The sequence below is a fragment of the Mizuhopecten yessoensis genome, unplaced genomic scaffold (genome assembly GCF_002113885.1).
Source record: "Mizuhopecten yessoensis strain PY_sf001 unplaced genomic scaffold, ASM211388v2 scaffold11119, whole genome shotgun sequence".
Classification (NCBI taxonomy): domain Eukaryota; kingdom Metazoa; phylum Mollusca; class Bivalvia; order Pectinida; family Pectinidae; genus Mizuhopecten; species Mizuhopecten yessoensis.
In genome coordinates, this window is record NW_018408889.1 from 335052 (window position 1) to 361586 (window position 26535).

Consider the following 26535-nt stretch of genomic DNA (forward strand, 5'->3'; position numbering starts at 1 on the left):
TATCGATGATTTTGAGATGTTGACGGGATAGACAGAATTGCTTGTATTTCCTGTACGCCTTTATAAAAAAATATTCTCGTGTATTTATAAATGAAATTGTGTCAGTTTTGTCCATTCTCTATATATACTGGCATATGCATGTTTTGTCAAATCTATATCCAATATTTGGATAGTCAGGTGCATGTGTATACTGGTATGTGCAGGCTTTGTCTTTATATAAGTTTGAATTTTTTTTGCTGAATTTCTGCTGAATTTCTGCTGTTTTTCTTTTGGTCTCCTCCAAGAAAGGAGAAGCGCTAGGTCTTGTTGAAAGGAAAATTTTCCAAGATTGTTTTCATAATTTCATAAATTATCAAGGGCACATTTGTTTGTGTGTTTGTCTTTATTCAAATATTTGCTTTACGCTATACAAGATGAAGGGTAACATGGACATGTACCCTACTGTGCCTTTAATTTACTTACAGCATTACTAAGGAGAGGTTCCTCTGTCTGTGATGTTGTAAAAGTTAAAGATAACAATCTGTAAAACAACAGCTGACCTCTGTTGGAAAGGCAGACTATAGTCATGTCCGATTGATATCTCAACCCATATATAGATATAAACCGTCTGCCTCAATCTCTGGTTACATCGTAATCAAAGCTCATTGTTTTTTATTACATACATGGCAAATCTTTCTGCATGGCCATGCAATATAGGTTCAATATGTTGGAAAGAAAAATGTATTACCCTATTAGTCGTGGCTGAAACTCAGCTGTCATCATATAATCTTTATAGTTGATGAATTGAAAAAAAAAACGTGTTTTAACTATTTTAGCATCATTGTACGCTATGGTTTTTTTTGTCGATAATTATCGTTCAAAGTCGGTTATATTTTTTCGGGTCATGTTTCCGGAATCAAATTAAACATTTATATTTGATAATATTTTGCTGGAAATGTAACAATATGCATACAAAAAATTATAGTAGGCATATAATAAACCTAACATCACGCACAACCTTTAACTGACATCGAAAATAACACTTATTTATTGTGTTTTTCTTTAATTCCTGGGATAAAGCATTGACTTTGAGATAATTGAGGCATATTCCAAACATCCAAATTCGTAATAATGATGTTTTGCCTCCAGTTTGTACATCAGAGCAATAGTTTGAAGTTATCAATGAAATATTAGCCTCATTGATTGTTTGGAGATGGTATGCCAAAAGAAATGCCCATTGATCAATATAATTGTCTTGTCAGAAATCAATGTCTAGTTCATTATGTATGTTTTCTTAAACGTTGACCAGTGACATACAAGCACAGTTATAGGACCATGGTTGTCTCAGCCTTACATCTCAACCTATATTTACACCAACATGATGTATGTATTATATGTACCTGGGCCATAATGTAAGGCACTGGTGGATATTTGCCAGGGTGTTCAGTAGACCCTTGTCAGTATCTTTTTTACTCTCGAAAAATGACCTTCATGGACTCTTTAAATTGAAAAGATATGTCTTTTTGACATGTGTTTTGACCCTCCAAAATTCAGGAATTTGAAATATTGTGTCAAGGATCAAATAATACCTGTTTAGGTTTATAACAACTGAGTACTAAAATAGAATGGAAAATGTTATTAAATATTTTTTTGTCATTTGATTTTCAAACATTTGGAAATCTTCAATAAGATATAGCTTCTGTAGATCTTTCTTTATATCAAAAAATTCAAAGATGCTGTTGAACAGAGATTGTTGTCAAGATTAAAAAAAGATGGTTCTATTTTTAGCATCATTCTACAGAATATTACAGGGACAGGTAATATCCTTATACCCAAGCGTAAGGTATTTCACCTGTAATTGTGTATGTGTCGATGTGATGTCATCTCCTGACAGGAAACACTGGTAGTGAGGGCCAATGACCTATGTACCATTGTGGTAGTAACCATTCCCCAGGAGATGGAGTCGATTGAGTGACACGGGACATGACTGTGGTTTACTAGCTAGCTGGCTTTGTGTACAACATGTTTTACGTCAGGGAGGGTCGGGTGAGGGTGTATTATAACCTGGAATGTCTTATTCTAGTATGTGCTATATATGTAAGGTTAATTGAAGGAGGAACTATGCAAGGTTATTGAAACAGAAAAGCATTTCTTTTACAAACATCCCTTATATAAGGTAAGAGAACTATATTCGAGCAATAATATAAATTCAAACGTGTCCTGAAGAGAAAATCTAAGTACATGTACTACAAAAAAAAATCATCTTGCATGTAGATAATAAAAGTCCAGAGATTGTATTGAAGTCTTGACGTCACTAGAGTAGAGGAGTTAGGACCTGTAATGATATAATCAGTAATGTATATAATCTGCCTTATAAGGTATTGTATTTTCTGATGAGTTTTTTTTGTTAATGTTCATGTTGCCATTAATTACTGTATTTACTATTTAGTTAGATACGTGTTAGTAAAATAAAATCAGATATATACAAAGTTTTACTTTTAAATATAGAGGTGTCTGTTCATCTTACACATTTTACCATAAATAATTCTAAACTTGAAATTCTGAATTCTGTGGCAATATATAAGTGTTTTAGTTGTACATGGCAGGACAATTAGGGATTTGTCACTTGATTATCAGAACTTGGACAAAAGAAATCAATACCTATAACACTGGAAATATAACGAGTTGTGATCACACCTTCCCCACATAATCATTGCTTTCTCCGATATCTTTAAGCCTGTTTAAGATATCTGTATTGGTTGTAAATGTACCCCATATATAACATATAACTACACAGAATCCTGCTTCTCATAGAGCAGATTAGGCCTGGTGGAGAGCGCTGGTGGGGTGTGCATGTTGGATGATTATTGATAATGGGTAATATAAGATAACACTGAACAGGTGGGCCGACTCAAGGCGTTCAATAAAACAACACTCCGGGCCAAACAGCGTAAACTGGAGAGAAAATCAGAAGTAAATGGTTATGGGTTAATTGATATCAAAATTTTAATATAGGTTTTGACTTTTTGAGTTGTGACATTATATGAGACAAATGAATGGCTCCAGGTGAACACTTGTGGCAGCAACATACCCAACCATATACTTCATCCAATAGGCAGTAGAGGGGTCGGGGNCAGGACAGTGTGATGTCTATATGTGATGTATAAGTTGGCACAGGACAGGTACACTGAATGTGTGTGTACAAAGTAATTAAACAGCTTATAGAAACAAAAGGGGGTATAAAGGGGGTTGGGGGTTGGTACCTCCCTCCAGACCTGTCCCCCTGAAGCTAACAAAGGACAGTGTGATGTATGTGATGTATAAGTTGGGCACAGGACAGGTACATGTGTGTGTGTACCTGCACCAGCTTATAGAAACATCAGGAGATAGGTTTCCACCTCACTTGGTATGCATGCTAATATTACATGTAGCAAACACAGGAACATGAAACCCAATATGTGAAAGGTGTGGATGGCTTTTAAACCGTGCAACACAATATCTGTCTATACAAGTCGAGGGGCATCTGCCATTGTATGGCCCAGGAATCTGGGATTGTTTAGCGTAAATTACATGCAGTCTTCCGCTGTTCCAGTATCAAAATTCTTGATGGATTGGGACATATTAAATGTGTTTTGAGGCTGTAAGTACAGTTGGATTGCCTACCTTGAGTTTGTATACAGAGTGCATCTGCACGTTTATATTGTTAGCATCATTGTTCCACACGAGGACAATGGAGATCGGAGAATCTTCCTATGCGAGTATCAAATCCCCTCACAATTGACTCGTGCTTACTTTTTCATTGGCAGGTCATGGAAAAAATTGTTCACAGATGCCGGCCTGTGTGAGATGATAATATAATACTAGCTGACATTGTGTTGATGGGGTCACGTTGAAGGAGTCGGCCACATAGATTAAACTGGGCATACACAGACCAAGAGGTGAGTTTAGCTGAGCAATCAAAAATGCCGTATAATATAGCTTCATTTTTCTGAGGTAGAGTTACAACATCAGTTTGTCAATACATGTACAAGAGAAGTAGAGCCGAGATGAATGGGTTTTAGATTTAGTCTGATAACTATTATCCGAGGATGGCGGTTACAAGGGACATATAGAGCATGAAATTACGTCGCTGTACCCCCAGGTGTATCGAGGGCCCTATCTGGTCAGAAATTCAGAATGAGCAGCACATCGATTCTGAATTAGCCCTCTCACTACTTTCATTTCATACAGGTGAGTCAGGCCCAAATTGTTTTCATTCAAGGTTGGTTGGGGACTATCAGGTACGTTCTGTGTTCTAAATAGGGAAGGCAGAAATAGGCCAGTTATTTAGTATAGGGTGGTCGCTGGAGTGTGACCACAGTCAGTCTCTTTGATGCACGGCCCATTGAGAATCATTTCCGTATTTAACTTCTGCTGCTAATTTCTTACTTCCTCTATCCAGTTCTTGCTTGTGTAAGTTAAAATGGTTAAAATTACTTGGCTTTATTGTAAATTGGTGCTTTAAAGAATTCATAATGTAAGCCAGATTTTAAAAAATAGGGACAATCAGTTTCTCTTTCAAATTCACACATGTATAGTTAAGTTATTTTGAAAACTAGGTATAAATTGAAAATTTCTGAATGAAGTAAGTTTTTGTACACTTATGAAGAAATCAATATTTGAGAGGAATTAAGTTTGTGTGTGTGTATTTTAAATGCAGGGATACTAGATGATATACAATTCATTGTAGTCGAGGGTATGTTGTTCTTAGAGTCGGTGAACTGTAAAGTTGAACAGAGTTGGGGTCGTATTGCATTTCTGTGGTTGAAACATGACAAGAATGCTGAAAGAGATGTAAATGTGTTACAGTGGGTGCTAGCGGAGGCGCTGTAGGTCACGTTAAAGATCTGCCATTCAGTTTTTAAATCGACCAAACCGAGGCAACTTTACCTACTTCGCATATATGACAAAAACAAAAGCATTTGATACACGTGTCTCTCCCTAATTCAGGGGACCTCTATCACTCACTGTTTTCTGGGGCTTACACAACTGAATGTGGGTTAAAATACCAGGGAGTTTTGATAAACTGTTTGACATGTGCTGTACATATGCAGGGAGAATCGTACAGGAATACGAATATACTGAACATGTATGTCCGTCACCCCGATCTATAGGAAACTTTAATCGATACCTACACAACACTACATATAGTATAGGGCATATCTATATTGAAACACATCTGTCAAAGCTCCCTCAAACTTTCTACTGTAAAAACAAATGTTTATAGTCTGTGTTATCATCTATCGCAGCCTGTCCTGAACGAATTTTGAAAAAAAAAAAAAATGTTTTTAAACATATTTGTCAGATGAGGAATTTAGAAAATAATAACAAATGTGTGAAAACATAGTGGAAAAACATGCTTGGAATGTGGAGCGTTGAGACAAGGATGTCTCCTTCACTGATATTTATTGGTATTTAGGGAATCTTTGAGATGTTGTTTGTGATAGGTGTCTGGTGAAGTCAGGGATGGGAAGAAGTGTTATATAATAAAACAGGTAACTGACAACAGGAATATAGTGTTCATAGAAATCAGGATTCCTATTTTAGAATGATTATTCTGGTGTCTATATAATTTTAAAAGTAATTACTGCGATGTAGCGTAGAAACATGACAAACCTCAGAGAAAGGAGGAATTGTGTTACCCTACAGTAACAGCAATAAATATTTCATTATGCTTCAAAAATAAACAAATAAATCAGAAAAAATAACACTATGGTAGAAATGATGAGGTTGCCGCGCCATTGTTGTAATCATACCAATATAGCTGGGATAGGTTCGCATTTCAGAAGTTTATGTGCAAAACACTTTTCTTACTATAAGTGCTGAGCAGGCAACACATCCACTCCTATGGAATTCTTGTTCTAGAGAGGCTCCGAATACAGGATATACCCCTGTTTGATTGGGAAAACTTGAGTGTATGACGGTGACAGGATGTTTTATCATGTGACCAGTATCATCCAATCAGACACGCTGTTATAAAGATGAGGTATAATTTATCAACTGATTACATACACATCAATGAATGGTATTTGTTTATACTGTTACAGTTAGTGTATGTATAGAATTTACACATCTTTTGTCATTCCATGAACAACAGTGATGTACATTTCTATATGTAAATTCTGTGTTCTGTAATACAATTAGTATAGCGGAACTGTATGAGGTCGATTGTCGGCGACCATGTAGCTCAATTGGTAGAGTGTCGATCTTGATTTTGGAAGGTCCCGTATAGCGGACCTGGATTGGGTCGATCGTTGGCGACCAGGAAGCTCAATTGGTAGAGCGTCAATCTTGATTTTGGAAGGTCCCGGGTTTGAATCCCGGTCCGGCCGTGCATTTTTCTCTCTTGTTACATTAGTACTACGAGTGTACTGACTTCTGCCTGCAGGTATATCACCTTTCTGTCTTGAAGGGAGCACTGACCATCTTGTACAATTGTTTTTAAATGAAAGTTTGTACCAATCCCAAAGTTCAAATTTTGTTATCATATTCAAGATGAATTTTAAAGCAATTAAGACACTAGCACTCTTGATGTAAACTTTCATGCTGATTCAATGGAATCCATACCCATCTTAAAGATGTTTAGAATTAAAACACTTTCTATAAACTTTGCTGATGATCCTTACAAAGCGATACGAATCTGTTAGATATTTGAAATTCTGCAAGTCTGAACTGGAGTAAGCCTTGAATCAAAGATCTGTTTTGAGTTTAAACCGTCCCCAAGTGTGAGACCAGTGCAAGAAATGTTTTGGCCAGAATCCCAGATAGTTTGTGTTATGTTATAGAAATCCTCCTGAGATGGTACATACATTCAGTGTGTATATCTCTGGTTTGTAAGGATGCTGAATACATTTTAGAAGGTATGAGATATTGATGATAAAACCAGTCTTTCCCTATACTCCTACTAGTGTTTATGTGTAATAATGGTACTGCTTTAAGAACTCTCCTGTTCCTATTAGTGTTTTTGTGTAGTATTGGTACTGCTTTAAGAACTCTCCTGTCGCTAAGGGTGTTTTTGTGTAGTATTGGTACTGGTTTTAGAACTCTCCTGTTCCTACGGGTGTTTTTGTGTAGTATTGGTACTGCTTTAAGAACTCTCCTGTTACTACAGGTGTTTTTGTGTAGTATTAGTACTGGTTTTAGAACTCTCCTGTGTCTGATTGCACAAACAGTGTACAAACAACAATGAATTTTAGATTGCTTATTATAGATCTGTTTTCCTTTATTGCTAAGACGAAAGGAATAGCTTGCATTGTGTAGCTTACTATACAATTATTAATGCATATCATATAAAAAAATGCTGATTATGAATTAGTTTCAAATGTGTTGGAGGGGAAAATTATTTGCATCTAGCTCTGAAATTTTCAAAAAATATATGTTGACGGCCATACGAGGATGGAACTATTGTTATGCCTTAGGTATTGAGTTGGAACATATAGTCATCAGAGTAGAAAATACAGCAGTAGTTATCAGAGTTATGGCTGAATAATTTGACTTCAGGAAAAAGTCGTTATTGAATAATAACCCACCTCCTCATTTGCATTTTACAACAATCACCATCTTTTGAACTTCTACTTTATATTTTGCATTGGTTCCATTGAACCAAGGAATTTGGAAAAATCAATCATTAATTAATTATTTGTTAGGAATTTCAACATGTTCTCTTAACCAGAAGTAGAGTTGGATTATGTGAGACACCCCAAGGCTAGTACCAGATAAATACTAGTGATGACAGTCGGTATGGTAATCAGTCACATTGACAGGTGATCCAGTACTTTGATGATGTCAATTGACCAATTGACCTACTAAAACAGATATCTCCGGAAAAATATATCAACTGTCAATATAAAACTTGTATACCAAGATCGTGTACAGCGAACAAGAATTCAGCTTTAGTATAGATCCATATATATATGCATCAACATCGCTGTAAATTTGACATTTTATCAATGATTGATAATGCAGTGCATGACGGATCTTCCTTGCTTAGATTAGAACTCATGACATCCAATAATTATGATTACTTCACCAGTCCAGGTGTACGCAGATCAGGTATGCTGTACCTGGGTCAATTTTGGTGTTGAAGAAATTTACGACCTACAAGAAATATTGCAGGCCTAGCTAGCAAGCCTTGGTCACAATCATCCCGGTCACAATCAAATTTACGACCTACAAGAAATATTGCAGGCCTAGCAAGCCTTGGTCACAATCATCCCAAAACTGTTTATCCTACCTCTCTATTTTCTTCTAACAACATTAATATTGGTGCTGTTATTCTTTCCACCAACACTTTTAGAGTGTTGTCTGTTTAAGCATGGAAAGCCTGTGAGCTTGGAGGGGTAGAGGGGATGATTTTCAAAATGGCAGGCCTTTGTCCAGTGTATTCCTGTATTTACGAATGGCTGCTGATTGATACTGAATGGGGTCACAGATGCGAATAAAATTGGAAATGTCTGAGGTGCAGGAATAGTGAAGATGATAACGGAGCTGATGTGAACATACTTAGCTATGCTTAGAGCAGTGCCTGTTGCCTTTGGCCAAGAAGAAACCCATATGTATGATTGTCAGTACAAGCATAATACATACATAATACACGCTTTGTACAAACTATCCGACTGGACATGAATCGTAGGTGAAGTTTGTGGTTCATGATCCTAATTAATGTGACTTAATTTTGGGTCAGTTTTCAGGAGTTCTGTGTCTCGTGCTCTCTGTTGATAGCCCTTTTATCCATCACAATTAAGGGTAGTTGACAATAATAATAGTTTGTTACACATCATTATATTCTACCGTAACCTGTAACCATATTTATAACACTATGTACACAAAAGGAGATAGATGTATTCTAATTAACCTTCAGACTGGCTCTTGAAAGTCAGTCACCCACCTTCAGATCTAGAAATCTATCAAATCGGGCACAATCCTCCCAGATGTTTATCGACAGATTTTATGTATATATGCTGGTAGGTATCTTAGATTGTGCCCTGGCCAAAGTGTGTACCAGACTAAATCTGTACCTCTTTACCTGTGTTATAAGCTTCAACACAAAGACCGGTATACATTTATTCCAAAGCTACAGCTTATTATTGTCAGCTAAACACCATATCTAGTTACCGGCTTACCAGATTTCTAGGTCAGAGTGATGGATCTTTTCAGTCTATATTTAGGTATTTGTAAAAAGTCATTAAATATTGGGCTCATCAGGGACACGACTAGACATGCTGAAATTTAAATTGTCGATTCATTGAATCTTAAGAATTTTGATTGCAGGTTTTTGATTTGTCTCTGATTTCATTTTAAATTCAAATCGTCAATCTATTTACCGACATTTTAAATTCAAATCATCAATCTATTTACGGACACGTAATGACTTTGAAATATTTCAAATATCTTGCATCTGCATGTGATCATGTGCATTTGTGTAATTATTAATTACCATATATATTTACTAATAACCTGTACCAGCTGGTCATTGATATGTAACGTTTTTAAAAGTTATAATAACTGCAGACACTAATGCAGATAATCTCTGTTTTTATGTGCAGTATGGGCTTGGAAAATGTCTTAACCCATTCACCCCTGAAGACACATTTGAACTCTTCCAATGCAAAGGTTGGAATAGTTCATTATGAAATATCAGGGGTGAATGAGTTAAAGGAAAACCAATCAATGAGCAAAATATTCCTTCATCCTAACAGGTTTCTTTTTTATACGTATTTGTTCACATTGAAACATACAGGTTTATAACCAATACCTGTGCTTATGTATAAACAGGTTATTTAATCAAATAAACTTTTAATTTATTTTGCCATTAAGAATTATCTCTATGCCCATAAAATGTGTAACTGCCTTCCAGCGCTACACACAAGTAAAACATTATGCGTTGATATACGGAGGTCAGGGAAGCAGGCCTTTGATGTTTGCCCTACAGATGTTTTAAACCCATAAACACAGTCAAATACATTTGTAAATTAGTGAAAGGGGGCGGGGCAATCAACACATGTGAAAAAATATGAAATTTCCAAATGAAGGAAATGTTACCCGAATTATGATTCATGAAATATTGAAAGGAACTCCCTGATAAGGATGATTCTTAGGGGAGTACTTGTGTGATCGGGATCAGCTGCCGCATTCATCGTAATTCATTTGAAATTGGCAAATATTATTGCTCATCACAAGTACGGTATGTTCATTGGAGGCCTCAAGCTACGTATTTGTGGTAATGAATCTTAATGAGGATTGAACCGGGTTGGTATGAAATAGTTATTAGGGAGATGTCAGCATGTGGAAAATTTTGTCTAAAAATATCATTTGTAAAATTATTATAATGCAGCATTTCTAATAATTTCAATTTATATCGTCGGATATCAGAAAATATAGTGATTTTGATGAGAAGAAAAAATATTCCAGGAACCCCATTCTACTTTTACATTAGTTGTCGAAAATTTATTTTTATTTATATTTTGACACTTTTCCGACCAAGTTGATGAAAAAAATCACAACTCTTAAATTGAGGAAAAAAAGTCTGAATTTAATATCTCTCCTTCTTCAGAATAAATTTTCTTTCCAATTTTCCTTTTATGTGCTTTTGAACATGGAGGACTTCAGAAATCTAACATTCACTTATTTATAGAGAAAAGTTATGTGAGTTTGACACTTTAAAACAAGGATAATATATTTTCATTTGATACAGGATAATGTTATATAGGTATATATGGTAGGTTATATAGCAGAAATATATATAAATATATTGAATATTGGTACATATTTTAAATGCTAGTGAACAAATTTGTGCATTTGGCATTTGTTGTGAACACTGAACTGACTTGATGATTGTGTGAACATAAATATCCCAACTGTAAACATTTGTCAAAATCAAGCCACCAGGGATTTTATTATGACTATTCGTCGATGAGCAAAAAGACATGATGTGAATAATGAAAAATATTCCTAAACTGCAATACACTAGGATCTTATCAATGGAATTTTATCGTGTAGTTGTTTGAGAAAGAATTTTCAACAGGTGACCCCTAGCAGTAAGTACAATGTACATCAACTAGCACACTTGTATTAAATATGAAAAGCCGATTCTGTCCTTGGTTGTAATGACAGTCGTTATGTGAGCACAGCATGGGGTAATCATACCAAATGACTGAACTGAAAATTACTACTGTAGTGTACATGGTAATTACTTAACACATTTTAAACAGTTCTGAATAAATCCAGAGGACATCAGACTTATTTCAACATTCAAATAGATAGTTTCCTAACATTAATTCGTTTATACAAATTCTGGGTGTATGTATATATATATATATATGTATTTGTTGTTTATCTTTCAATTTCAGTCTGTTTATTTCAGATAATATAGATGCTATCTTTGCAGTGTCAATTGTTTGTATAAATATTGAACTTCCTTTCAATTAACAGTACCGACAGATCTGACATGTCTGTGTTATAATTGGATACATTCATGACCCCCGGACCCGGTTCTAACATATAAATGCCTACTTAAAGTACCTTTATTCTGCACACGGAAATAGATCATAGATTGTCACAATGTCCCTAGATGATCAAACGCATATGTAATTTATTGTAGTATGGAAAGTGAAAGGTACATAGTGGTTTATGGACATATTGATCCAACTGTAATAGGTTTCTTAAAAAAGTACCACAATGTATGAAATTTGGAGACTTAATTGTGATTCTATTTTGAATGATATATTTTGAGTTTGAAGCTACATTGTGGTTATTATATTGAAGACTATACTTGTTGTATTTGAGTTGGAGGCTATATTGAGATGTTGTATTTGAGTTGGAGGCTATATTGAGATGTTGTATTTGAGTTGGAGGCTATATTGAGATGTTGTATTTGAGTTGGAGGCTATATTGAGATGTTGTATTTGAGTTGGAGGCTATATTGAGATGTTGTATTTGAGTTGGAGGCTATATTGAGATGTTGTATTTGAGTTGGAGGCTATATTGAGATGTTGTATTTGAGTTGGAGGCTATATTGAGATGTTGTATTTGAGTTGGAGGCTATATTGAGATGTTGTATTTGAGTTGGAGGCTATATTGAGATGTTGTATTTGAGTTGGAGGCTATATTGAGATGTTGTATTTGAGTTGGAGGCTATATTGAGATGTTGTATTTGAGTTGGAGGCTATATTGAGATGTTGTATTTGAGTTGGAGGCTATATTGAGATGTTGTATTTGAGTTGGAGGCTATATTGATATGTTGAATTTAAGTTGGAGGCTATATTGATATGTTGTATTTGAGTTGGAGGCTATACTGAGATGTTGTATTTGAGTTGGGGGCTATATTGAGATGTTGTATTTGAGTTGGAGGCTATGTTGAGAGTGAACATTACATTGTACAAACATCCAAACATTACCTTAGTGTAACAAACAACTGTAATGGGCTTGTTTACCCACAAATTCCCTTTGTATGTTATTTTTGAAGACCACTGTAGTTAAAACATACCTGTATGATCATCCTGGCTCAGTTAAACTTTTCTTTGATATTAAACACTGAACAGAATTTTGAGTTAAATTGGCTATAAGAATGATGGACTAGATCAAACCTGTCTTTTAAGGGTTTACATGATAGGAGAGGTATGCAGTTGTCTAAGGTTTGACTGTATTAATGTATATACATAGTGACTGGACTGTGTCGGGCATATTTTACTGTGGTTTGAGATTGTCTGGCCAGGATCATCATTAATATTGCCCTTGTAAAGAAGACATATTGCTTTGGGGGGAGAGTTAAGGGAAGAGGAAGGAAATTTATGGGATCAAGTTGGTACAAACTGCACATGTTGCTCAAGGATGGGACCGGAGATGCAGGTGCCCTGTCACCATTAATGTATATAAGAGAGCAGGTTTATGTGTAGAGAGGTTAGCAGGCTAATTACACCTATAACGAGATGGATAGCTTTGAAATGGGGAAGGAAAGCTTCACACATGCCTGTCAGCCTGACTTCATTGTCCTCCCAATGTCTATAATGAGTGCAGAAATAGGCTGCATAAAGGACTCAGTCTAATTTGATGGCGATGATGATGGCAATTTATTACAGAGTGTGTCAGTATACATATGTGATGTAGATAATAACAATATGGTTTAATTAATTACAGAAGTATATACCAAGTAATGAGGGGAGTATAAAAGAACCTTCACAATTAGCATTGGTTCATCATTCAAAAAAATTGTTAGCTTCAAAAGTTGTCAGCTCAAGTTTTCAAAGGAATGTTTCTTAAAGATTTGTTATACGTATAATCAATTTTACAACTCGTATATTCAGATAATCATTTCGATTAATTAAAATATGTAATTTTAGCTCAAAATGTCAATATTTTTGAAAGTATGGCAGAAACAGGATTACAAAAATCTGGTATTAAGCTTGTCAGCCTTTGAAGTCCTGAGCCAATAAGTAAGTATTGTAATTAGAAAAGAAGATGGTCTGCTTGCTGCCAGTCATAAATACAGGTACCAAATATGAGTGCCACTGACGGACTTAGTAGACAGAATTTTGTGGGAAAGAAAGGTTCCCACTCATTAGGTGGAATGTTGATATATACATGTGTTGATAGTTTGGACAGTGTAGAGGTGGGTGGGAGGTTCATTATATCATTATAATGTATATAACACAGGAAAGATTTCCCGGGTCAATAATCTGGTAAATAATTACAATTTTACAATACTTAGATATATGTATGTGTTTGTTCCGATCATTAGTTCTTGAAGAAAATGTATTTCGGCCTTTTTGATTTTTTATAATTAATATTTTTTTAAGAAATTTGAAGTCAATTTAAAAAAAATAAAAATGTTTGATTGCAATTCAATACTATAGAGTGTATTGTTGACAAAACTGTATAAATCTCCCGTATGTCAATATGTCCCTGTGTCACATTTGGCTTTTCCAGTGTGGTTTTATAAACAGGCCTAGCCTTCATTCATTACAAATCCATACAAAAATGTGTATTTTGGATCATCAGGTCTCCATACAAATCCTCTTAGAGACCCATTTCGGATCAAGATGCCCTTCAGAAGGTTTCTTTCCACTCAAGTCTGAATCTCCGTACCATTCCTTGATAAAAGTAAGGCCTTTTCTCCTAACAAAGACCTTCTGCAAATGTGTCTGATAGTATGTAGTTCTTTTCATTCACAGAATCCTTTCTAGAGTAGCAGGCATTATCATCCTAATTAGGTGACAGGAACTTACAGATCCTAAATAACCTATACTTGTAGTCTGTGTTATGTGATAAAACAAATAGGTCAGTGTACAGCTGGTCACTTAGGGGTCAAAGCCATGTAATATCCACAATGGCCAGTTTACATGTTTAGTGTTCCATGTAGTTGTTTATAGGTACACTGTACAATGTATCATACTGACTTTGTAAAAACACTTGGCTTATCAGGAAAGTGCCTTTGACTTATCTGACATTATCTCGGAACTTGTTTAATCTTGACTTTTCTAAAGGAGATAAAAAGCCACATGTGTACTCGGGCAGTTATCACTCAAGCCATAAATATAGCATTTGGACCCTAATTGTTCATCCAAAGCCATGGTCAGCTTGACTGTTTATTTTGAGCTGTTTGGCTTCGACTAAAGATGATATTGCAAATGATTTGAGGAATAAAATGTGCCTTGGGTAAGGTATTCCCAGGTATTTGATACCTGTTTATAATGCAGACACCAATAATTGGTTGTTGACCAGTTTATGTCTATTGACCGCTAGTAAGGAGTGAACGCCCCTTCCCCCATCCCCAACCCACTGTCTGTTTATACATATATACAAACATACAGATAGGGTGCATGTGTATTGCTATGGCTTTGGGACTTATGAGGGGATCTTCTGTTAATGGGATGAGTACATATAATGTCAGTTTCTCTTCTCCTTCATGTCGTCATATGGGGATCTTCTGTTAATGTGTACATATAATGTCAGTTTCTCTTCTCCTTCATGTCGTCATATAGGGATCTTCTGTTAATGTGTACATATAATGTCAGTTTCTCTTCTCCTTCATGTCGTCATATAGGGATCTTCTGTTAATGTGTACATATAATGTCAGTTTCTCTTCTCCTTCATGTCGTCATATAGGGATCTTCTGTTAATGTGTACATATAATGTCAGTTTCTCTTCTCCTTCATGTCGTCATATAGGGATCTTCTGTTAATGTGTACATATAATGTCAGTTTCTCTTCTCCTTCATGTCGTCATATAGGGATCTTCTGTTAATGTGTACATATAATGTCAGTTTCTCTTCTCCTTCATGTCGTCATATAGGGATCTTCTGTTAATGTGTACATATAATGTCAGTTTCTCTTCTCCTTCATGTCGTCATATATATCACTTGAGCTGTATAGAATATCATAAGGGGAAAAAAATAGCCATTCCTCACTCTGATACAGTCTCTAGTGTACATGTATTGTGACTCTGATATTCAAAAATAGAACTTGCAATTCTTAGTGTTATCTTTTGACATAGCTGTTTATTTCAGTGTAGAAGTATTAAATGTTTATCAGGTAAAAAGGTTTGTTTGAAAATATTTGGCATTTTGAGAGAAAATTTCGACAGACTCACTATAAAAGATTATTTACGGCAGTTAATCTTTTACTGATGAAAAACTTATTTAATAGGGAAATTAAGACAAACATTTCAATGGTATTTAAATATTTTTCTTTAGGGTCATTATCATCACATAACTGATCTTTTTATCTGTAGTCGTGTTTTTGCTCCCATGTCAGTTTCTTTACCATACATGTATATCTCCAAAATTGACTTGAGCTAAAAACATTTCAATAGCGGTCACAATAATTTTGAGGTATCAAGGTTTGTATAGCCATAATGTGGTGTACATCTAGTACAAAACAAACCACTGCGTGACCTTGTATGTCTGTGTTCGGTCTGAGCTAAAGTTGTAGGACTTTAACAGAAGACACCAGTGTTACGTTTGTGACATAGGGGTAATATCCTATAGATAAAATAATTACAGCTTCCTTTGATAAAAGCACATGCATGTTACATCACCAAGGAACTCTTTAATGTCTTACACACGCTGCTGTCGGCTTTGTACAAAAAATGATGAGGAAAATAGCTTCTCTATATTGAAGGTTCTCAGGAAATAAAGAAAAATAAATTACTTTCCTCACAGATTTTGCCACAAGGAAGATTTTTAGTGAGCTGATCCTATCGGACTATCTTGGCTTTTTGACATGGGCATATGACATCACCATTTAATTACCAGTCTGGGACATCACTAGTGAGATCAGAGCTAGGGGGAGGGGGACATCAGAGGGAGGGGCCTGAGAACAGTTGTTTCCCTTCACTACACATCTTACCACATGCATCAGACACAACAAGTCCTGCAATCAAATCAGGCAATATCAGGAACCGCTGCAAACTGCTCAACAGAATGGGCTGCCAAATGCCAAAATATCAAAAATTATAGGGTAAAAAAAATGAGAGAAAAACCGGAAGACTTGGTTTTGGAATTAGGAGGCAACATTTGCAGCGTGTGTGTATCGGGATGGTTCTGGGAGATATAGATTGGCAAAGTATTATAAGCATCGGTGAGGCTTTATACCGAGATTTCCTGCTGTTCCCTGGAAACCTTTTGATATCAAAACCTTGAAGTTATATTACGTATGTACATAGATCGTTGATGATGGTACATGGTGGTTAGATTGTTTTCCCAACATTTGAATACCCTATCTCTACCGTAGAATAAAAAATTAAAAAACAGAGGGGTGGTTTTAATGGCATTCGATGTAGAATTTGCACTTTGGTATGTCCAGATTGCGCCTTACAGTAATACTAGCTCTACTGTATATATAGTTGTTAGGGAAGCTTGAAACAGGAGAGAATCTATCAGCAATATCCTTCGTCATCCCTGTGTTTTATTCTTTTTGCAGGGAAACTGGAACATCGATGGGAGAGGAAGCTGAAAGCTGAAAGGCAGAGGAATGTGGAAAAGTGGTTTAATCTTCTTATTATCTAGATAATGTCGGAGGCGATCAGCAGGAGTTGAACTGTTCCGACTGACTATGGCAGACATAACCTGACTGCTTCCTTATAGCCAGCCCTAGACAGCTGCCGCCCTCATCATATGGCCCGTCTCCATCCCTCGGGGGCTGATCCAGCCAGGGGACAACATGACCATCAAATATGGGTTAAAGCAGCATCCATTAGGTTCTACCACAATGTCGTTGGATTATTCAAAGATTAATATTGTTATTTATGTATAAAAACTGGATTTAATGTGAGATTATTTCGCTGGATGTGTTTTACCGACCGTTATCTTTCTGTGAAAGATATTGGAATATTTTATCATTATTTTTAACCAATGGAAGTATTTAAAGTAATATATGTGAATTGGTGTGATATTGAAAATTGAAGGGTTTACTACTTAAAGACTGATTATGTCACAGGCCAATAGTGTATCGGTGGACAATGTCCGTCACAGGTCAGCGCGGGCGGTGGAGTACTATAAACAGCGCGTGTTACCAATCTACCAGGATAAAAGGGACCATTCCCCGTCATCCCGCCAAAGGCACCACTATGGGTCAGAAGATAACCTGAACGGACTCAACACATCGGGTGAGTTCAAGGGAGGTGCCGGGGACAAGGACAGACGTGTAGGATTCAAGGACACAGGTGACGTTGTCCCACACAATGGCGAGAGGTTGCTCGTTAGGGGTGGTCACCGCGCCACATTTCACGGCACACAGTCAGGTTCATCATGGAATAAAGGCAATAGTAGAAGCGAAACATCAACGAGGGGAAATAACTCTCATTCGAAGTCTGTCCCAAAGCCAAAACAGACTCCAGAAAGCAGCGTAATGAGTAGTAGTGTTAGCAGTGGTAGTTCTTCATCAAAGCGATTCAGTCGGGGACTTTATCGCAGCAATAGTAATCTGGAGATGGATAGCATCGAGTATATTGATGCTGACGATGTGCACAATCGTAGTATACACCGGGACTATGGGAGTACCTCTTCTCTCGATATCATGGGCACAAGTACGAGTAGTGACAGTTTCTTTGCAATGTTAAAAGACTTCAAGGATGTGAATATAGATCAACGTAGTCCCGCTCCAGCCAAATTGAGTGAGTTATTACGGGGCGGGTTTGATGTGAAGGCCAACAGCATCAGAGACCGACATTTCGAAAAGGCTACAAATGGAAGTGTTCCGATTGATAAAGTGGTCGGGGAGGATGAAGTGGACAGTCCTAGAACAAAATCAAAATTCAAACACAAGGACAGGAAATCAAGGGCAAAGTCTATCACTGCAGAAACAAGACCACAGGGTCTGCTTAACAAACTCCGTGGTAAAACCGAGGTAGAGTCTGGAGCAAGGACTCCAGAAAACATTGACACTGACCTACGTGCTGAGGAAAGGCTACGATGCAAGGCCATTAACCACTACGACTGTCAGAGTCTGGGGTTCAGCATTCAGGACGTGGTGGACAAGCAGCACCAGGCTCTTACAGCCAAAAACATATCAACAGGAGCCTCCGCTGCTTCTGCAAATCGCAACAGTTTAGCCGCTGACAAAGATGCGCCAGACATTTTGGAAGACACTGACGACGGTGACAATAAAAGCAATGGCCTCGTTTTGAGTTGTTCGTTTTTCCGTAATGAGACTGGAGGCGAGGAGGAAAGAACGATAAGTCTAGGAAAGACTACTGTGTCGAAAACCCCCTCTCTGAACACGTCCCAAAGTGCAATAAGTACCATACCAAGTCGCTCTCCAGCCTGTTGTGGCTTATCAATACTCGACTCTGCCCCAACACCTACTGGACTAATACTTCCCCACGTAGTGTTACACAGGGGTCATGTGATAGAAGGAGACGACCGTGGGGCCACCTACTATCGTCACTTTTTCTACGGCTACGGTAGGTATTCTGTGTGTGTCTTCCCGTAATTGTAAGGATTCTTAACTATAATTTTTGTAAATATCGATTTTTCGAAGTAACTTACTTATTACCAATGGCCTTTCAAAATATGGTTTAATTTGCCACTGTGCTGGCATAGATATATACCTATTATATACATAAAGCTCCTTGCATCCATAGCACCATGATCACGACCAAAGTATAGGTCAATCCTTTAATATATACAGTATAACCTCAGTATAATGCCACTCATTATACATGCCACCTCCATTACTACTAGCATATCTCAAGGTCCTTGTTCTCTTTTCATTAAGAAATCCTTGTATATATCCTCCTGATTGTCACCAAACCCCATTTTAATGCCAAAATTTCTCTGGACGAAAATGACAGCAGTGTAACGAGGTTTTACTGTATCTACATATTTATATTGTCCATATATGATAATATAATATGCAGCATTGACCTATAGTGCCCTATCTAGCTAACATAAGCCACTCTAAAGCGCAGATATACAATTTATACAATTAGCATATACATTAATCAATACAATTTTGAGGAATTCGCAGGAGCTGCCTTATCAGGCGCTACATGCTAGTCCTATGCCACCTGGCTAATATCTCCCTATGTGTGTATGCCTGCCTGTGTCCTGCAGATGTAATGTATTATAGATATGATATATATCACTCACTTACAAATCGTCTCCGTATTGAAACAGTTGTGGATATTATACAATTTTTCATGACATCATGATCTCCTGAAGCAAATCACATGGCATCCCCTGTAGTGCTATAATTAAAAAAGTGGTGTTGGGATTTGGGTGGCTTTATGTAATACAACAAGTGCTATGTTAATGAAAATATCATCAAATTAAGATAGCTCTTCAAAGCATAGTTAGCATTTTGCCTTTGGCAGTCCATCATTTGACACCAGGAAAAAGTAACTCATTCACCCCTGAAGACACATTTGAACTGCTCCAATTCAAAGGTTGGAATAGTTTATTATGAATTTTTAGGGGTGCATGAGTTAATGATATATTTTTGATGATTGATGTACCTGTCCCGACTAATCTTAACACCTGTTTTATGATCACAGTTATAGAAAATGATTTTACCGATAGTATTGATATTGTAGGCCTTAAAACTGAACCATCTGGCAGGTATCCAGTATTATGTCACCAGCTCGATCCTATTGCCCATAATCAACCTCAACTTCCGAGTCAGGGATTCTCCTTACAGATTAATACAGCAGGGGATAATATGTATACTAATCCTATGAATAAGCTATATGCCAATATAGGTCGAAGAAATAATCCTTTAAATCTTGATAAAGTTACTTTGAACATTGCTGTTCACTATCCATTAAATTGCTGTTCACTATCCATTAAATTGCTGTTCGCTATCCATTAAATTTCGATCAAGTTACTTCATGGATATTTACAACTTCACCTGAACTCACTTGCATTTAGTTATCTTTCCATACGAAAGTTGCCCAAAATGGTTCCGATAGTCTATACAATAAAATCATAAATACAACACATAATAGTGAAACTAGTGGTTGAGCCAGGATTAATGATTTACAAAGTTTGTCTGTTTGTGAATTCACAAGTTTCAAGGTTATAATTGAGTTGCTACTTTGTACGCCTCTGGATCAAGTTTGAGAAAATCATTAACTACGGGTATAATTTCTTTCTCAAATTAAATTCCAGATAGTTTTCATTTTCAGCCCTGTGAAAATTCAATTAGGAAGTTAGGAAACAATCCTGGTTTAAATTGTTTGTAAAAACTGGGCTGCAGTTTTTCTTCTGAAATTAAATTCCCTGCACAACTGTAAGATTATAGCTGTGATTATGATTTTTTATATTTTTTGAAATGAAGGGCCTGCATAATTTTCTTCCTTTATTTAAAGTTCATCTTAGGATTAGCTGCAAAATAAAATACCAGGGACAAAAACAAAATGAATATCTAAATTATTCATGTTACCAGACCCAGTTCTCCAACGTGTGTCTTACAGCACGGTGTACCTTTCTAGGAATAGAATATTATCACAAATAAGTTACATCACAGGGTGTCAGTGGTGTGGCCGGCGGGGTCAGCTCCACACCATGCATGGTGATTAACCGTTTCACCTCTGGCCCGGGACTACTAGGCTGAGAAGTAATGATGGAGATGGGATTAATATTGATCCCTTTGGGTGTACTCGCCAGGAAATGTGCAGGTCAAAGGCTTAATCTAATCATTGTCACTTTATAATTACTCCAAGACCAAGTAATTCAATCTGTCGCTTTAAAGTGCTGCATGCCCTTATACAATATATGCAAATTGTATCTCTCTTGGAAAAAGGTCCCCAGCACTTGTACGATGACGTAGAGTGATTTCATACAAATTATAATGCTATTTTGGCCCAGTTGTATTTGTATCAACATCAAAGGCCGTCCAGCCAATATTTACACTACAGAGATGTTTTACGTTCCTGTAAATTGTAGTGTATCCCTGTTACATTGTAATCCCTGGATAAACAATAAGTTAATGGTGTGGACAGCACGCAAAACTCGGTCCGGAAAAACAAAGATAAAGGCAGCGCTCCAGGGGTCAGTCTCACATTAGGCTAGCTGATCCAATGAAAGGCTGACCTCAACCAGCTTGTCGGTTTACAATGACCTTAGGTCATTCTTTGATATGCTGACAATGACCATGGTGTATAGGTACTGGCCCAAAATATAGACAGACTCACTCGTATGATTTGATATAGGGGCAATACACTTACAGCGGTTAGTCGATATTCCATTCATCGGTATATATATAATCTGTAAGTGATTATTTTTAACATAGTTTTAAGAAATGTGTTAATTGATTATTAAACAAATATTTTGTTACTTTATGATAAAGAATTGGTGCTTCTAGTTTGCATATATATATACATAACATATCATATTTACTTGTGATTCCCAGCTGGGTACCATTTAACCTTGAGTGATTCAAATTCTCTTTTTAGGATTGCTTTGTCCCTAAATTAGGCAAAAAATGAAATGTTTCCATACTGCAGTAAATTTACAATGAAACTTAGTGTTTTTTTCTAGAGAATTTCGGAAAGTCGAGGAATCATTCTAAATTCCCCAAATCAGAATTTTATGAGCAAAGAGCACTTGTAATTACAATTAATGTAGGTTAAATATAATACGTCTATAACATAGAAAGCTATTTAGCTAAAGTTTATGACGTAATGATTAATGAAATAAAACACCTCCATTATTTAAGGCCAATGTACATATAAAGCATAGTACATGTTCTTTATACTATAAACAATAAAAGAACATCTTAATTATAAAAACGCTTTCTTTCTATTATCAGAACCATCTGTTTTTTTTGGAATAGAACTGACAGCAACAGACAGTGCTCGTATATAAGTTGGTAGGCTGTTATAAAGTTGCCATGCACCAGTGTAACTCTGTACGCTGGCCATGTAATACGGGGGAATACAAGTGTAAACAGCTAATATAACATTGCGCCATCAATAAATGTTACATACAGGCACCCTCACATCTCTCAATCAAAAGGATCGTTTGAATGCTAAAGTTGACATACCGACATAGAAAGTGTTTCTGTTACCATGACAACACGATGCTATCAGATGTTGTCAATTTTTCACCGAGTTAATTTCGGTGTGTCGGCTAATAAAAAATGTATGTTTTATATATACTGGTGTACTGAACAAACGGCAGCATTCAGTGGGTAGCCTGACAATCAACACATGTTTTTTTTCATGTTTTTTTGCACCAATTCAGGAGTTATCAGTAAATCATAACCACAGAGGATGATAATTAGTGGCAAAAGGGTAAAGTTGATGTCGGTGCGGCTAGGGTACAAGTATAGCCTGTCATAGCATTTTCACTGGTAACACTACTGGGAGACCCACCTAGTAATAATTAGTCTTTATCTTTTAATATACAGGGGAACAAGAAGATGGGCTCACGTAGGGGGAGGGAGGGAGGGGGGGTTAGTGTATAAGGGTAGGGGAGAGAGCGGTAAGAGGTGTTTTTTTTGGGGGGGGGGGGGGGGCAGGGACAATATTCAGAAAAATTGAGAAATCACACTTGGCATACATAACCTATATGCACTATAATACAGATAGACTTTGTAATACTGCCACCATTTGTCAGGAAGAATTTGGCAAAAAACTTTGACAAGAAAAAACTATTTTTTCTAAGAAACAGCACGAGTTCTGCCTATCCAGTAAGGCTATATAGAGTTTCCAAAATGTTGTTTAAAATGGGAGAAAAAAACCTGTATTGTCTTGGGAGGGTATAAAAACATCAGTTTAAATATGTCAGGAAACTGATCTTACTCGGTATAGATAAAACTTTAAAACAAAATAGATAGGGTGGAAGGAGACAGAAGGCTACATGTACAGTATACTGATTACAGGGGAACAGACACCGGATCAATGATGTTATATATACATATGTAACAGGTATACCAGGCAGTATATATAGATGTTGTCTGGGGAAGGGGGATGGAGGGTTGGAGTCTAAGGGAAATTAAATCTGATCATGTACATGTGTGGTCAGAAGGGTTCTGACCAGTACAGGAGACAGGGGAGATAAAACAGGCACAGGAAGGGATAAACCAGTAACTGGACCTCCCAGGCCTGATAATTCACTCCACTGTCAGATGATTAAATATAGGTTACAGTTGCTGGATTAAAGACTTGTTATCTTAACTTGAATTTAGAGGGTGGGGGTTGAAAAGTTACCTGCATGTGTTATTCTGATGTACATGATGTATGTATGTACTGTACTAGTCAATTAGTTAACAGAAGTGTGGTAGAAAATTGACTCAAATACAGGTATTTTAAAGAACTTATTTAGCAAAATATTGTCAGCCATGAGCTTTACATGTACAGCATTCGACAACATTTTAACCCCAGTACTAGTGTGTTGGTAGACTGGCTACCTGCAGTCCCTATTTTTTTTATGAAGAAAATCCCAGCTGCATATTACTACTAGCTTATTTATTTCCCCCTAGTTAAGAACTTGGGAATCAGACATCCAAGTGTTCAAAAATATTTCAGTGATTGTTTTTGTAAATAATTCAATATTCTAGAGACATGGGCCAGTCCAGTGTGTTGGTAACGCAGTAGTTGTGGGGGCTAGGTCTTCTACTTTATGTCATATATTATTTCAGGGCTATCCATTGATACATGTAGGATCCCCGGATCTTACATGAGTTTCCATTTCATATGAGATGTATGAAACCGAGATGTATGAAACAAGTCCAAGAGTTTTTCAATTTAGCGAGCCTCTGGCGAGCTAAAATGAAAAATTTGTGACGAGTTTCATATATTTCAAATGAAATGAAAATGAGTGTAAGATCCTTTTTATCACACATTCTAGATTTGTGGCATTTATGACATTCATGCAACCTTGAAATGTAAAAAGCCGCCATTTTGTGCGCAAGTCTTTGATGTCATGTACATAAACATGTACATATCCTAGGCGTGACGTCACAATTGAAACAATCGAAACTTACAACAGGGCTGATAGGTCATACTACATGGGTTAATATGCAAAAAATTATGACATGAGTACATTCACTGGATTGTACATTATGTGATCAAATTATTTCTTTTCCACACCTGACAAATTATTTTATATAAATGTGTGTGTGTGTGTTTGTGGAATAGAATACAAGGAAATAAAGATCAGTTGAACACATACCTTCAGGAAATTCCTTATTCTAATTAAGCAGGCCTTAAAAAGCTTCTTTTTAACGCTTGGTGTATACTTTTGATTGCAGACCACCAGAACTACTTCGGAATAGACGAGAACCTCGGTCCAGTTGCAGTCAGTCTGCGGAGGGAAAAGTTGGATGACCGAGAAAACAACCTAGGAAAGGCTGAATATGGCCAGTACCACTACAGAATCATCTTCAGAACCAGTCAGGTACACACTTAGAAATCTGTTTGTATCTTTGCTCCCCAGTCCACCAAGGAAGCGTACTCGCCTGTACATCTCCGTCCATCTTTCTGTCTCCTACGTATATACTCCCATAAAGAAGGGGGACTACCCATGCCCCCGCCACATGAAAAGGAGATTTTGGGGTACCCATACAATTCCTGTGTGTCCATGTCTCCGTCTCTTAAAAACAGAAAGAGAGGGGACTACTCACTTGTCTAGTAGTCCATCTCAGTACCCTGCACACAGAAGGAAAGAGAAGTACCTACACAAGTATGTCTATATATCTCTGTTCCCTACACGAAGAAAAGAGAAACCTGTCTCTATCTTTTTGTGTCCTGCGTTTACATGTTTTTACATCTCTTGCTCTCACAGCTGGGAAAGAGTACCCAAATATATCTGTCCTCTATACAAAGGGAAGTGGGACATCCACGTACCTTTCTGGTCATTTGTCTGTTGTTTTGAATGCAAAGGGAGAGAAATCTACCCCCACAAACCTGTACCCCATACACAAAGTAAGAAGGATCATATTTCTTTCCACTTAGACAGAAGGAAGGAAGAACTACCCACAAAAAAAACCCATTAAGTCATTGTTTAGGGATAAAGAAATATTGAAGCTGGACCAGCTTACAGCATCAGATCCGCGCTATCACAAGGAGGCAAGCACGCCAACATACCCCATCTCTTGCATACACACACGCAAGCACACATACACTACACATGGAGGCATGTCCTTAAAGGACCTTAATTAGCTGCTAATAGGACTCAAAACAAAATTAAACCAAACCAAACATCGACACTACATGAAATGATTTCTTTATCTCAAAGGGAAATCTCCACTATCTATCAAATATAACCCTCACTTCTCTACTACCTAATATAACTCTTACTGTACATAGGTGATAGTTGTCACTGGTTTTACCCATCTTGTACTTGGTGAATGTTAATAGTATTTTCTGAAACCTTAGGTTTACCTAATGTCTGTTAAAGTTTTGCTCAATAAACTCAGTGTTATTTTAGTTTTGTCCTTTTATTTCACCAGTTGACCACCTTGCGAGGGTCAATCCTTGAGGATGCCATTCCGTCGTCAGGGGGTCGGCTGAACAGCTCCCGTGGGGTTCCTGTCAAAGATATCCTGGATTTCGCCTTACCAGAGCTCCAGGCTTCCTGTCTTAAACAATCTCTTTCTAGTCAGAAAACATCCGACCAGCTCCTCAGGCTGGATGAACAAGGGGTAAGGTCATAAGGTTAAATATTGTGACACAATTGCTAACACTATTCAAGGTAAAATATGTTAGTGTTCCATGACAGTTTAAAAAAATATTGTAAAATCTATATATTGTGAAATTCTTAAAAAACAGCAATTGGTCATTTATTTGATTTGTATTTTCATGTTTTGGGTGTATCCTGATGATATCGTATTGATAGAATAGTACTCTGGAAATCTTGGTCACGTATGTAATTTATTCAAAGCTGTTCACGATGTTACTGAAACAATTTTTGGGATCTCATGTGGATGAGTCTGTCTTCGTGATGTAATCATGACGTCACAGTTATGATTTTCTGTTCTAGGATTCATTTTAGAGAAGAGACGATAAGAGAATAAAGATGTACACATATTTATATATATATAAATGAATTCCAATATTACTGAATATCATAAAAGTGAA

At 36.7% G+C, this 26535-nt stretch overlaps 1 protein-coding gene across 6 annotated transcripts in view; it reads left to right on the forward strand.

The window, feature by feature from the left end:
- The window catches only part of LOC110466145 (signal-induced proliferation-associated 1-like protein 2), a 73140-nt gene that overhangs the window by 16066 nt on the left and 30539 nt on the right, over nt 1–26535 (forward strand). For 4 of the 6 annotated variants that reach the window (XM_021522481.1, XM_021522487.1, XM_021522485.1 and 1 more), the window contains exons 2-5: nt 3786–3917; nt 16935–18915; nt 24708–24853; nt 25908–26099. In XM_021522481.1, coding sequence (XP_021378156.1) covers nt 17442–18915; nt 24708–24853; nt 25908–26099 — 1812 coding nt within the window. In that variant the 5' untranslated portion in view covers nt 3786–3917; nt 16935–17441. Of the gene's footprint in view, nt 1–3437; nt 3620–3785; nt 3918–16934; nt 18916–24707; nt 24854–25907; nt 26100–26535 lie in introns of those variants that run through there. The other 2 variants (XM_021522483.1, XM_021522486.1) reach the window with 2 other exon arrangements.